This window comes from Caretta caretta, chromosome 21 (assembly GCF_965140235.1).
Source record: "Caretta caretta isolate rCarCar2 chromosome 21, rCarCar1.hap1, whole genome shotgun sequence".
Taxonomy (NCBI): domain Eukaryota; kingdom Metazoa; phylum Chordata; order Testudines; family Cheloniidae; genus Caretta; species Caretta caretta.
In genome coordinates this window covers 1,385,791-1,401,390 of record NC_134226.1, presented here as the reverse complement: position 1 = coordinate 1,401,390, position 15,600 = coordinate 1,385,791, and the positions used below count along the sequence as shown (strand labels likewise).

The following is a 15,600-nucleotide window of genomic DNA, read 5'->3' as shown; positions in this document are numbered from 1 at the left end:
TGGCTCTGCAATCACAGCCGCCAGTTCCTTCAGCACTCTCGGATGCAACTCGTCCGGCCCCATGGACTTGTGCACGTCCAGCTTTTCTAAATAGTGCCTAACCACCTCTATCTCCACAGAGGGCTGTCCATCTCTTCCCCATTTTGTGATGCCCAGCGTAGCAGTCTGGGAGCTAACCTTGTTAGTGAAAACAGAGGCAAAAAAAGCATTGAGTACATTAGCTTTTTCCACATCCTCTGTCACTAGTTTGCCTCCCTCATTCAGTAAGGGGCCCACACATTCCTTGGCTTTCTTCTTGTTGCCAACATACCTGAAGAAACCCTTCTTGTTACTCTTGACATCTCTGGCTAGCTGCAGCTCCAGGTGCGATTTGTCCCTCCTGATAACATTCCTACATGCCCGAGCAATATTTTTATACTCTTCCCTGGTCATATGTCCAACCTTCCACTTCTTGTAAGCTTCTTTTTTATGTTTAAGATCCGCTAAGATTTCACCATTAAGCCAAGCTGGTCGCCTGCCATATTTACTATTCTTTCGACTCATCGGGATGGTTTGTCCCTGTAACCTCAACAGGGATTCCTTGAATACAGCCAGCTCTCCTGGACTCCTTTCCCCTTCAAGTTAGTCCCCCAGGGGATCCTGGCCATCTGTTCCCTGAGGGAGTCAAAGTCTGCTTTCCTGAAGTCCAGGGTCCGTATCGTGCTGCTTACCTTTCTTCCCTGTGTCAGGATCCTGAACTCAACCAACATGCCCACTAGAAAGCAGACTTAAACCCCAACTCATTTCACGGCACTGAACAGCCATCAGGTGGTAAGAGCTTTCCATCACTACTAAACTGGGTTGGATTTGAAATCAGACTTGAAGGTGAAGCTTCTGTATCTCATGACCAATCTCCTGAGCCAACGAGTCAGCAACACTCACTCTCAATTGTTTCCCTCAAGCTGTGAAGCCCACTGGTTGCACAGGACTCTCAAGCAGAGCCCATCCACCCCATCCCAAGGATTTGGGAGCCTAACAGTTGAATACAGTAGAGTCCAAAGGTAGAAGAAAACACTCTGCCCAAGAAGTTTTCATTCACCGTGCTTCAATCCACACACCTACAAGACCTGAGTTTCAAAGAGCTCTCCAGTCAGAAAAGGGGGAAGGATTCCTTCTTAGCAGGTCCACCTGCTTGTGGAGATGTACAGGCCCTGTGGTACCATGAGGAATTGCCATTGTGCTTTGACTTATGGCTGAGTGAAGCTAGCACAGAGCTGCAACGAGGCACAGGGAGGCAGTGAGCTGGTGTGGAGGAGACTGGTTTCAAGGCCCACACTATAGACCTGTTATGGTCCTGTTTCCCTTTTGCCTGTTGTTCTGGACTCCGTGAGGTGAGTGACTTTGTAGTTTTTTGTACACACTTGTGGCTTTTATTTTGGTTGGATTTGGGGTGTCTTGTGACAAAGAAATCTGCAATGTGGGGTTTTGGAACGAGGACTATGGAAGGAGTTATAATTAATTTTATTTCCAGTTCTTTTTCAGACTGATCTTTAGGGAGCAAATCCCACTCCTAACAGTTTAGTTCAGGGCAGCATTCAGAATGACAGTGTTTGCCTCCTTCACTCTTTCCTTCGGGCGCTCCATAGCAACTAGCCACATACACTTACAGCAGCCAGCAAACATAACTTCCCACTTTCTCCTTAAAACTCACCTTTCCCTAGAGTCCCTCATAAATTCATCCATATAACCCTAGTGTAAGTAAAACACCAGATCTCTGGATCTACACACAATACGGGAGCCCTCATAGCCCCGTCGCCTTATTACGTATTGCTTCACCACAAACACCCATCTGGCTTTGTCAGATTCAGTTGACACATTTCATAGGGGCTTGATTTCCAGAAAGCGTGGCGCACTTGTCCTCTGACGACCAGTGAAGGCATCTTAAATTGTGAACCCAACATTACCAGACACTGTTGAGAATCTTGGCCTGTGTCTTTACTTGCTCTGAGGCTGATCCAAAGCCTCTTGAAGGTAACAGAACAACGCCCCTCAACTCCAAGTGCAGCACCTTGTCCATCTATGCTGCTATATGTTAAATTTTAAATGATAACATTACTACCAAGAGAGGTTTCAGTAACCTAGAGACCTGTAGCCTATTCCCTAAGCCATCCAGCATCTCTCGCAATACAGATTAAAAGGACATGCTGTGTGGAGGCTGCAGACAAGCCCTAACAAGAGAATAATTCTGTACATGGAAATTCAGAAGTTTTTAGACTAAATTAACTTTAGAGTCAACATTAACTTTAAAACATCTGATGAGTTAGGAAACAGCTGTCACTTGTCATGTTGTTCTACAGTCAGAGGGAGACAGGAGCATTGTCATATATTTGGGTAGAATGAGTCAGTAACAGGGCTGCAGAAGTCACAGGACTCTTACGTATCAGACCCACATTAACAGGAACATAGGGGGAAGTCCAAGTGCAGGGGAATAGCAGAATGTTCTCCCTGGATTCCAGATCTGTAACTCCCCTAAACCTGCTGCAGATTGCACCCAAGGCTGGACTTTGTGGGTTGCACCCCCTTTAGTGCTGCCCCCCACTTCCAGATAATGTTTTTAATGAAGGGGACTAGAGCCACTTGGCATTGAAGGACCAATACTTCAAGCCACAACTCCAAGCCAAGTTAGTTTCTAGTCTGCATCTTCTGTCACCACTGAGCTTGACATGAGGCAACTTGGCAGGCGGACGGATTCCGGCGACGTTGCAAATGCGAACAGCCAGGGTTAAGCTTCTCAGCGTGAGGCTGCCCCAGTGGAACATCTGGGCACAAATCAAGTACTGCCACTGGCACCAGCCGTTACACAATTTGCACGTGCAAACAGCTGTTTGTACGCAGCGGGCGTCTGCAGGGATAATGGACACAGGCCTACTGTTGTGGCTCATGCATGGCAAGCAGATTTGAAAGTTTGGCCCTTACCAGTTTTCTTCTAAGGATCTTAATTCACAGAACAGCTGTCTGGACGATCCTGGGCTTTGGGAAAGGCCTTTCCCAGCACCAGAGAAAACACTTTCCTACCTACTATTTTTGGCAGATTGCAGGCAGTGCAGAAGCTACACACCCACTTTCCCCAGAGACCAGCACATTCATCCTGGCCTGACGCCCCCAATAGCTGAGCCTCCCTCACACGATACAGCACAAGCTTTAGAGACTGAGTGGGGAAAGTCAGCCACCGGTGACATTGCTTTTTTCCATGGAACAATTGGACTGTTACTGCAAGGTACTCAGCACTCAGACTAATCACTGCTCTCTGACAAGAGGCACCTGAGAACCGGAGATAGTCAGTGAGCAACTGACATTTTCCTAAGCCTTTGAAGTGACTCCTCTCTAGGAAGACATAGTGGGGGCTGGCTCATGTGGGGGCCACCTGAGCAGACTGGATTCTCACCAGCAGTCTTGGCTATGCACAGCCCCCTTCCCTTCCCCTGGGACGATGGAAGGGGACTCAGGTCACTAGTTACACAAGTGCCTCCGGGATGCTGAAGGCTTGTGGCTGTGACAGCATCACCATCCTTTTGAGGTTTCTAAGTCTTGCTGAGCAATAACAGTGGGGACTCTGTCCTAGAGCACCAGGGACTAACCCAAAGCGTGGGGTTAGTATGGAGGCCAATCTCCAGCTGGTATGTCCAAAAGCAACTAACTAGGTAAATCCCCAAATAAGATTCCTGTGAATTCCTAGGACTGGGTCATTGTTAAACATGAGATTCTGGATTTACATGACAATCCCTCCACACTGATAAGCCCATGCCCAGCTGACAAAGATTGGGGCCTTGAAAATAGGTGCATTAAACAGAACTATTACATTATGATTGGTGTGGAGAAAGTAAATAAGGAAGTGTTATTTACTTCTTCTCATAACATAAGAACTAGGGGTCACCCAATGAAATTAATAGGCAGCCGGTTTAAAACAAACAAAAGGAAGTATTTCTTCACACAACGCACAGACAACCTGTGGAACTCTGCCAGAGGATGTTGTGAAGGCCAAGACTGTAATAGGGTTCAAATAAGAGCTAGATAAGTTCATGGAGGTTTGGTCCATCAATGGCTATTAGCCAGGATGGGCAGGGATGCAAAACCATGCTCTGAAGTGTCCCTAGCCTCTGTTTGACAAAAGCTGGGAGCAGACAACAGGGGATGGATCACTTGATGATTACCTGTTCTGTTCATTCCTTTGGAAACACCAGGCTTTGGCCACTGTAAGAAGACAGGATCCTCAACTAGATGGACCATTGATCTGACCCAATATGGCCATTCTTATGTGACTCCGCAAGGAAACCTTGAGCTCAGCCCCCTGGCCAAATGTATCCCAAAGGGTCCTAAAATATAGATTAGGACAAAGATAGTCTATAGCAGCTTTTGCTGCTGGTGACCTGAAGCAACAGGGAACTTTTATTCAAGGGGGAGAGAGAAATGCCAATACTACTACTTGCCATGTTAGTCTCGCCACGCTGGTTCCCGGACATAAGGGACACGGTGAGTGAGGCAATACCTTTATTGAACCAGGTTTCAGAGTAACAGCCGTGTAGTCTGTATTCGCAAAAAGAACAGGAGGACTTGTGGCACCTTAGAGACTCACCAATTTATTTGAGCATAAGCTTTCGTGAGCTACAGCTCACTTCATCAGATGCATACTGTGGAAACTGCAGAAGACATTATATACACAGAGACCATGAAACAATACCTCCTCCCACCCCACTCTCCTGCTGACAAAAAAACTTGAAGTGGGAGGAGGTATTGTTTCATGGTCTCTGTGTATATAATGTCTTCTGCAGTTTCCACAGTATGCATCCAATGAAGTGAGCTGTAGCTCACGAAAGCTTACGCTCAAATAAATTGATTAATCTGTAAGGTGCCACAAGTACTCCTTTTCTTTTTATTGAACCAACTTCTGTTGGTGATGGAGACAAGCTTTCGAGCTCTATGGAGCTGAAAGAGGTTCTGTGAAACTCAAAAGCCTGTTCTGGTTACCAACAGAAGTTGGTCCAATAAAAGATTAACAAATATTACAGCATATGCATTCATGTTGGATAAAATGTGCGTTTCCATGCGAACTGCTACAGCTCGAGACCTCAGAAGTTGCCAGTATGGACCGTAGCGATGCAGAGAGCGGACGGACATCCTTCTTTAACACCTCCAGTTTATTACTTTTTTCTTCTTTCCTGCTCCAACTATGGCCCCAAATGCCAATATGAAATAGTGACTAGACCAGTCCCTGCAGGAATTTGTCAGGGAATTTCTCTGCAATCAGATCCCTTTTCTGGGTTTTCTTCCACATGGCAAGATGGGTTACTGGTGTGAACCATATTGAGTGGTCATCTGAGGTACCCAGTGTGTATTTCAGTTCTGACCCACTTGAGTTCACACTTTTCTCTGAGATAGATGGCTGAAGGGAAAAGGCTTTTTCAAATATTTAGAGACGTGGCCCCCACTGGTGGTATTAGGAGTGGAGCATCTAATCCCCCTGCAGCAAAAATTAAACTACATTCCTACGAGTCCATTTGCAAATTAAGAAACAGGAAGCATCGAATTGTTAAACACAGCTTCACTTAGGATGGAAACTATTAAACTGCTCTTTTCTCTTTAACACTGTTTCTAGATCCATTTTTGTTCTAGACTTAGTAAAAAAACAAAGTGTTACATGTAATCATTACATCCCAGTTCAGAATTTGCTTCAACAATTGAGAGTTTCCCCATAAAATTAGCTTAGACTCAGAAATGCGCCTGTAGGTGACTTACCAAAAACTCGTTTCCAAACTCCTCTCTGTTAAGTTTCCTGCTTTGGGCCCTGTCCAGGTTTTGCAGCAGAATCTCTCTTTGGTCCATGTTGTGTGACAGGGAGAGACTGGTCCGGCGAAGCAGAGGATGGACATGTCAAGTGCATATCATAACGGAAAGCACCAGCATGGAGAGCGCCTGCTGAAGGCTGTGGTTTACTGACTTCATTGCAAGTCTTAAAGGAAATTAGTGCGTAACAGCCCGTGTGGTCAAAAACAAAAAAACAAGATTCTTAACTCAGGGCCCTAGTGCCTCCTTTTCAGAGTGTGAACTACTGCGCTCATTTCTTTATGGAAAGAGGAAGCTGGGTGGTCTCACTAAGCTTACCTATGCAGTTTTCTTCAACATCAGACTTCATCATATCTGTCTCTGAAGTCAGCTCCACTCTAAGATCAAAGAGCCATATAACGCAGATAGAAAAAAGGGGAATTGCATTGGCTGTGCAAACCAGGGCAGTATTGGCCACATTCACCAGCATTATCTGTAGTTCTCAGTCTCACCGGAAATGTCCCTATGCTGATAAACAGCCATCTAAGAGAAAGACTTGACAGCTCTCTCTCCAGCAGTGCAGGTTCTTAAACACATTAGTCACACCTTAGGTCCAGACTCCTCCAGCAAATCCTGAAATGCTCAGAGGTCACTGCATTTTCAAATGGCCTGGGATGAACTCTGGAAAGCCACATCAGGATCAAGGATTTACATTAGAATGTAGAAGTTACACAGCTATCCAAAGGGGCCACTCACTATGAGACTGTGCAGGTCCTGGACCGTAGGCTGTTTGACTGACAGTCCTCAGAGCTTCCATCCCAGAAAATGGATCTTTAGTCCACCATTCCATTAGGGATAGTCTGGCCGCAAATAGAAGCCTAACATCTCTCCTTCTGTATTTGTAGCAAACTACTTATAGTTGGAAAGCCAGTAACTCCCGTTCCTCTTTGTGGTAGGAAGATGCTGCCCCCAGCTGTTTGTTGGCTGGGACGTGTAAATTCTGGGCCCAGTAAATGCTGTGTCGCACAGTATAGGGAAGTAATGGATCGCCTCCTTACATGAGACATGTACATTTGGACATAATACCAGAGAAGATACTGTAGGAACAACCCTGCATTGGCCTTTGGGGATGGATTGGATGTGACGTAACAAGGCTAACAGAGGTTTAACTGCCCAAATTCTGTGAACTGGTGATACTGTTCCAGAAGGGGTCATCTAATTTTCTGGAGTTAGGATTTCTCAAAACCACAATCAGAAAGCATGACTTACTGGTAACAGTCTCTTGTAAGTGGGCGGCAGCAAGAACAGTGAACTCACAAAGAGTTGCATTTAGGAGCTGGACATTTCCTGTACAGACTAATTTGCAGCTGGTCTCAACTCAAGATGAGAACCTGCTTTGTACTTTGGGTTTATGTACAGGTAAGAAAAATATTTCAACATAGCTAATTTCTAAAATGTGTTTTGAGAACCATGGCTCACAGGTGTGTGTATATGTTTATTTCAGTTTTGAACCATCACACATCTCATACAAACACCTGAGCAGACTCAAGACTTTTCTGCTCTGGGTTGTTTTGCACTGAGGTGGCTTCATTGGTGCAAACACATGCCACACCAGTGCAAAAAAGAGACCGTTTCAAATTGGGGTAAATTTCCCTGGTGCCAATCACTTTTTACATGAGTGCAGGTAAATGGCTTGAAATGGGCATATCCATTCATTTCTTGCTTTATAGGTTTGTAGTATGATGTGAAATTTCACATAGGTTAAGTTTTAGGCCCTTTGAATTTTCTCTGTAGTTCATGTTTGGTTTCTTTTCATATATTTTAATAGCATGTTTCTTAAATTTGTCTATGACAGTCTCATTTTTGTCAATGTGCATTTTAATAGCATTGTGAATCTACACAAACCTTGGCAGAAAGGTGAATCTTGAATAGTACATGCGGGTAGTTTTATTCAAAGAAATGATTAGGGTTAGGAGTAATTCCTTTCCTTGATTATATACAGCACTTAAAAATTGTATGTAGATTAGCATATAAAACTCTCCCACTGAGGTACTTGCAGAGCCCCGTATGTGAAACTATGGATTTATTCCTGAGACGAGTGGAGGGCAGTGTGTGGTGATTATGAGAGCTATTACCTGGTGAGATGGATTTGAAAGGGGAACCTCCCCAGATAGCTGATAGATAACATGTTGTGCTTTGTTGCAGATCCTCAACAAAGCAACTGCTACTTTAAGGACAGAATCTTCATGAATGTTCCTAGATGGCTGAAATGTACACATTTTAACTGTTAGCTCTGAGAGTGTGCTGACCTGTTCTCTAGCCATGCCCCTTGCTCTTCTCCCCGCCAATGGCTCCCCAAAACATCTGATGAAAAAATTTGATGAGAAACATCAGAGCCCCTCGGTCAACATTTACCAAATTTCAGCAGTAAGAAGAAATTCACAAAGTTGACAGTTTTTGTGCCATCTGGGTACTTTCATGAAGAGCCTGCTGTTTGTGAAATAAACCACAGTCATGGAGGAGACACTTCTATATCTAGGAGTACCCGGGAATTTATACATAAACAGTACATTGTGGATCGTGTAAAGCAGCTGCACACACACAACCTCAAAAGCCAGAAAGTGATAGTCATTTAATGGTCCATACCTTCTCCTACCCTCTGACTGCCAGCACACCCACCATACATCATAGACAACAATAACTCTTCCCTGACCTGCCAACATCCCCTGACTCAACCATGAACAAGTGTGTTTCCCCAGGCAGATAGTATGGGTGGGAGGATCTGTTCTGTTTGCAGTGATGAGAAATTGTTGCAGGGGATGCCAGCATGGTTGGCAGTGTTAAGGCCCCAGTGTGTTGTGGTACATGCTGTTTGTGTTAGAGCTGATGTACACATCTCTGGCCAGAGTAGCAAAGAGTATGTAATGTTACCTGACAGCTTTTAATTTCTTTGTTTTTGAGGTGGGTGTGTTGTTAGGTATGTTACATGTGCAGCTACCTTAACTGATACACAAGATAGTGTGCTTTATGTATGATCTTCCATATTGTCATATCCAGGCTGAGCACTTGCAGCTTCAATAGAAGTCAAGGGAACTGTGGATACTTAATAACTTTGAAAAAAAGGGACACCGAATTTAAAACATAGAAAAAACATTTTTCAGAGCTGTAAAATACACAGAACCTAAAAGCGTAGTCTAGATTGCACAGACCTCTCTGCAGAAATGGGTCTTTGCATGGTCCAGACTAAGAATTCACTATCTGACACTTACAGACTCTGTGGAAAAAGTAAAATAAGGAAGTGTTATTTACTCCTCATAACACAAGAACTAGGGGGTCACCAAATGAAATTAATAGGCAGCAGGTTTAAAATAAACAAAAGGAAGTATTTCTTCACACAAAGCACAGTCAACCTGTGGAACTCGTTGCCAGAGGATGTTGTGAAGGCCAAGGCTATAACAGGGTTCAAAAAAGAGCTAGGTAAGTTCATGGAGGATAGGTCCATCAATGGCTATTAGCCAGGATGGGCAGGGATGGCATCCTTATCCTCCGTTTGCCAGAAGCTGGGAATGGGTGACAGGGGATGGGTCACTTGAGGATTACCTGTTCTGTTCGTTCCCTCTGGGGGAACCTGGCATTGGCCACTGTTGGAAAACAGAATACTGGGCTAGATGGACCTTTGGTCTGACCCAGTACGGCTGTTCTTAAGTTCTTATGACTTAAACACAGCAAAGACAAACAGTAACCCTGTCTACTGCACCAGCTGGTAGAAGATGATTCAGGAACGTATTGGTGTGGAATACAAAGGCCATATACAGATATAATGACTGCAGTGGAACTCAGTGTAACTGAAGGTAGTGATTCTTTAAACATTGTAATGTCTCATGAGATTCATTAGTTTTATAACTTGACTGAAAAAAAATGGGATACCTGTAGTGATTTAGTTACTTGTATTTGATGTCAAATGGGAATGAACAATACTGCAGTTGCAAAACCAGAAAAGGGAAAGTAGTAATGAAAGCACAGCCAGAATGACACCAAAACAAGAACAGAGCTGCTCTGGGTGGCTCACGAAAGCTCATGCTCAAATAAATTGGTTAGTCTCTAAGGTGCCACAAGTACTCCTTTTCTTTCAGTAGCAAGAGGTATTCTGCAGTTATACAGAAACACTGTTTGTATTCCAGTGCTATCTAGGATATCCAACGGAGATCAGAGCCCCCTTGTGCTATGCACTGTACAAATACACAGGAAGAGACAATCCCTGCCCTGAAGAATTTACAATCTAAATAGACAATACAGAGTGAAAGGGGGTACTGTTATCCCGCCCCCTTTTACAGTTAGAAAACCAAAACACAGACAGAGCACAGGCTTGTCTACATAGTGCGACAATGTGCACTAGAGAGGTGTGAATTGTAATGCTCCTTATTTTGCATTCACACAGTACTAGTACTACATGAATACACACTAGAGAACTTTTAGTGTGCGCCAGCAGGGTCTACTTGTGCCAGTTAGTGCTCTTTAGAATTCAAACCCCTGTAGTGTGCTTTGCCATACCGTATAGACAAGACCTACCTGACTTGCCCCAGGTCCCATGGAGTCTAGGGTGGAGCCAGGAACTAAACCCAGATGTCCTGAGTTCCAGTCCAGGGCCTTAACCACTAGGCTAACCAACCTCTTTTCTTAAGTGATGAGAGGAAGAGCTGAAGTTTAAAAATACATGGTATCCCCTTCAATCACAGAATTCCTGATGTAGTAGCAGCTTCACCTTATCCTAACAGATGATTCCTGATCCAGAAGGCCTGAAGAGGAGCTGTGTGTGACTGGAAAGCTTGTCTCTCACCAGCAGAAGTTGGTCCAATAAAAGATATTACCTCACCCACCTTGTCTTGCTTATCCTCATTTTATTCAGTTTTAGATAAATACGTATGCCAAAGCTGGCACACATTTGTCCAGAGATTCATCTCAGTCTGGTGTTGTGACGAAAGCATATGGAGGCTTTTGTACTGTGAACTCACTGATCAAGGATCAATAGTACGTAAATGCCTCTGCCTTTCCCACTCTTTCTAAACTCAGCAGTGAAGCCATGCAGCCTCTTGAGACTAATCCTTGGAAAGAGCCTAGAACTAGACAGAGATATCTACAGCAAAGTCTGATTGGGTAATCCAAACAGTGCTTCACACCCTTCTGTGTATTGCATCTCACCAGAACAACTACGTGGTTCCATTTCAGAGCCTCTCTCCACACCCCTTATTACTCTCACCAGCCATCCCGGTGAATCCTGCCTAGGGAGATCAGTGACTGTCAGATGTCACTCAGCCACAGGCTCTAATGTCTACTACACATGGTACAGAAAGAGCTTTCCGACCAATATCATCACAGCAGCAACCTGGTGCTTCACTGTGGAGACCTCCTGGAGAATTAGAGCTATTATTGCCAAGCTTCAACTCGCAGAACGAACAAATCCACCCAGGTGTTGAGAGCAGAGGTGCTGACCCCAGCAAAAGAGAACTGCATGTACCAGTTACAATTAACAGGTAGTGTTTTTATTTCAGTGTTAGCTTCATGGACTGATTAATAAATAATAGGCAAAAAAAATCTGTAAAATACATGTTAAACTCCTCTCACACTAAGTTATACCTACTAAATATGGACTCCCCCAAAAGCAGAAAGGAATCAAGCTACAAATACAGCAGTATCGTCTCCCCATTCTTATATTGCCTATTGTACTCATCCTTAGACACCTAGTACATGTGCAAACAATACCGGCACATCTGCAGCATGGGGAACAGAATGTCAGACATTTTGCTCCCACAAATACCAGATCTTTACCCCTTGAGTTAAAGGAGAATGCTCCTTAGCTGTAACAGACAGGAAGGTTTAATTTTCTTAAGTAACTAGAGAACTGTTCAATGTAATGTACATTATTTTCTTTGCCCTTCTTGTAGTTTAAGGGGAGAATATGAAATGTCAAATGCCAAGTGGATATGCATTGGATTCTATACAAGCAATTGTATGTTTTTATTACAGATGGTGAATCATACAACTGTATAAGAACAACCCCAGTGTTCACAGTTGAGATGCCTTCAACACCCTTCACAGGCTATTCAGCACCTTGCTCCAACTCCTCTAGTCATCCTGGCACAGAAGAGTAGGTACCAGCCATCACAACTGTGGGTTCCTACTGATTAGATAGGGTTTCTCTCAGAAATCCTAAGTGGAAATTTCTGTCTAAAGACATTTCAAACTGTAGCTAACATGGTGAGAATATTTGTGCCTAGGTACCACGGCGACTGACACACTGGGAATATTAGAAAGAAAATCAGTACAGAAGAGATTTAATAGGGAATGAAATTGCCAACTTGATCCAAATGTCAGAGCACTGCATCAAAGTGTCAGAGAGGACAAGAGCTTGACAAGACTTAAAAAAGGATCAAGCACGTATATGGACATTGAGAACTTTCAGTTACAGAAGGAAGGACTGTAATAAATTATAAAGAGGATCATATTCTTCAGGGCATCATAACCTTCAGGGTTAAGGAAAGATTACCAGGTGGGCAGGATATTCCATAATTGTCTCACTGGGTTTTCTGAACTTTCCTGTAAGACATCTGTTACTTGCCTCGGCTGGTGCCAGGATACCTGACTAGATGGACCATTGTTCTGATCCACTATGGAGATCCCCATGTTTCTATTTAGAAATAAGGGCAACAAATGAGACAACAGAAGTCAGCACCACTGTTTGAAAAACAAATGGTAACAATGTGACTTGTGCTCCTAAATTCTGTGGGCATTTTTGAAAAAAATCTCCTCCAGTCGAACTTGTGCTTGTTGTATTAAATGTTTCGTAAAAGCATCTTTTACCTGCAGATCCGGTATTTCCACAGTGGCTACTCAAAATGATTTATTGTCCTCTTTTGCTTTAGTAGTTGGATCCCAGTTCCATGGGCTATTCTGCGCTGGTTGTTCCTGGTTATTCTAGTAGCATCTTTAATCATCATTCAGAGCAACAGGACATAGAAAAGTGGTGAGTTTCTTTTAACTGTAAAGACAATTTTCATTCAGTTCTATAGCACAATTAACAGTGTTACAATTCTCTACCAAACAGTCAAGCAAAGGATGCTTGTGTGTAGAATTCTATATAAAAGCTAGGTATTAAAATATTATTAATGTGCATTTTACAAATATATGCTCAAATGTGACTTGAGAGACTAGGCAGGTTTTTATTTTTTTATTTGCTGTAAATATTTTATAATATTTATAAAGACAATTTCCATTTCTACTGAAGCTTTTTAAACCTATCATCAAGAAAAAAAAAAGCTTATTTACTAAACAGAAGCAGTTTCCTGCTTCTGCACTGCTGGAAGCTAGCAGCTCTCTCGAGAACACTGCTTCTGTGTACTGCCAGTAGTGTGCGCTCTGATATACTTACTCCCAAGCAGTAAATCTTTGATCCCCAGCTCTTAACATATGGTATACTAATTTTCTGAAGTTTTTTAAGTGTAAAATTGTAATTGCTTTACATTTCTGTTCATATCAATGGAACTGTTTTCTCATGTGGTTTTGGCATGAGGTTTAAAAACCAAATACCAAAACTTACCAACAGAAGTTGAGTCCTAAGACTAATACTGTAGTGAGTTGCAGCTCTTTGCTACAAAAACCTGATACTTTGCTCTTGTGATACATTATAGTCATGACACCGTACCAATTGTTTCCTCTTCCTTTATATACCATAAGCCTGGAGATAATTTGATTAAAATATGGATACTTTGAATTATAAAAAAAACTACCAGTAAAATTGTATTAACAAAATCAAAGGTACCCACGGATTATAAATTTGTCCCAAATCCTTGATAAATGAGAATGTCATGCTTCTTTAAGAGTGAGCTGCCTGCTTGTAGCTTGACCCAACCATACCCTTATTCACTAAAAAAGATGCCCATTCAAGAAATATTTAAGAGGCCCAAATTATTCATGGATCATGAGTATAATTCAAATCTGGAACTTGCATGGGAATCTAGGAAAATTATTTTTCCATAGTACAAGATTCAATGCCTAATGTGCCAGGATGATACATCTATAATTATCCTGCTGATCTTCTGTATACAAGGGCAGGTAGCTATGCAGCATCTATCCTACCTGACCACCTGCTGAGTTTCATACAGGGCTGCTCTGAGTGGGTTTGAGTGCAGGGTACAAACACAGTCAGAAAGCACATTACAATAAAAATATCCTTTGGTTTTAGATTAAAACAAACTGAAATATTTTGTTTTTAAGACTTCATTTCCAGAATCTTTGAAGTGCCCCCCTCCATCATCCCACCAAGAGAAGGTCAGAGAGACTCGCATGGTCTTTGGTGAAGTCTAATTTCCAAGCCATCACCAGCAATGCGATATTGCCTTCCCCCGGGGCACAGGAGGGTGCAGTCATCTGGACCTGTTATCAGTAGAACATCTGGACACCTCCAGCACACTGGGTCACCCAAGAGACCACACTTCTCTGTACACCATTCAACATACAGGAAGCAATGTCTTGATAAACTCTGAATACACAAACTGTTCTAGCAACAAAGACATATGCAAAATCCACAGTTTCCAGTCACATTTATAACTCTCTCTTTTGCATGTAAGCTGCACTCTATGTTCCAAAAATGCTTCTGACAGATGCTGTGCACACAGAACAGGTTCAGTTAGCTTGTGCGCTCATCACATTAATCTGAAACCTACATAAGGTTCCTAGACAAAGAATGCCTGTGTGTATATTTAGGATCAACCCTTCCCAGCCAGGCTTCCCCAGATCCAGGCCAGAGTACCTAGTCCTGCCCCACCAGGAATCACTGCTAGGAGACAGGGTCAAGGGGCTCCAACTCCATTAGCCTTTAAAAAAAATCCACTATGCCAAACTGCTCCACCTTATGCAACTTCCTAGTGAAACTTCTCCAGCTGACAAGACCCAAACACCCAGAGTGAGTCAGCAGTGGCAGAAAGGAGAAGACTTCATACTGGGAACCAGATATGAGAGGAGCAAAACCCCCTAAACTTCCTAGACACGCAAAAGATTCTGTACCAATAGTGAAAATCTCAGATTGAGTGTCCCTGGATAGACAGACAGACAGCAAAGCAAAGCCTTTGGGGGATTTCAGGGTTAGTTACAGATTAGCAAAAAACAAGCAAAATGGCAGAGTTATTGGATTTTTGTCACAAATCCAGTTCGGAGTACTTCTGCAGAACTCTTGCCTGGTTTTCTGAGTGGCAACAGATCTCTCTATCCCCCAAAGAGACATTTCTGTCAATTTAAATTTTGTAAAAGCAATCCTTCTTGTAACTGTAGAGCAACAGAAATGTGTGAAAATTCTAAGGGAAAACCACCATTTTAAAACAATCATTGACCTGCAGAGTTTGAAACCCAAACATGGTCACACTAAGCCCCCTGACCTGGAAACTAACTCTACGCCAGTGAAACTGATGCCATTGTCTAAGTAGAGAGAAATGCAGATAGCAAATAAAATGCTTAAAAATGACAAACTGGATATTGATATTCTTTCCCTTCCAGTGATCTAGGGTGTGTTAGTAACAGAGAGAGACACTTGTTTGCAACCTGATTTTTAAATTACATCTTCCCTTTGAGAGGCTGTAAGGGCAACTGCCCTATTAAATCAACTAGCAGCACAGCTACTTTCCCTCAAGCCAGTTCACACCCTGCCCATCCATGTTTCCCAGCATTATACTAGGCAGCCATCTCTGGCTCCCTCTCCCTTCGGGGTTGCAGGGTAGGAGTTCAGCACCAAAGCTGGCAGAACAAACAAGT

General features: G+C 43.1%; 1 protein-coding gene and 1 pseudogene across 7 annotated transcripts in view; one reads left to right on the top strand and one right to left on the bottom strand.

Moving 5' to 3' along the window:
• PTPN22 (protein tyrosine phosphatase non-receptor type 22) overlaps positions 1-11,033 on the bottom strand; it is a 38,589-nt gene extending 27,556 nt beyond the window's left edge. For all 7 annotated transcript variants that reach the window (XM_075121980.1, XM_048826340.2, XM_048826342.2 and 4 more), the window contains exon 1: positions 5,773-11,033. In XM_075121980.1, coding sequence (XP_074978081.1) covers positions 5,773-5,859 — 87 coding nt within the window. In that variant the 5' untranslated portion in view covers positions 5,860-11,033. The remainder of the gene's footprint in view (positions 1-5,772) is intronic.
• On the top strand, positions 9,554-15,317 carry LOC125625256 (uncharacterized; annotated as a pseudogene).
• Positions 15,318-15,600: the final 283 nt, after the last annotated feature.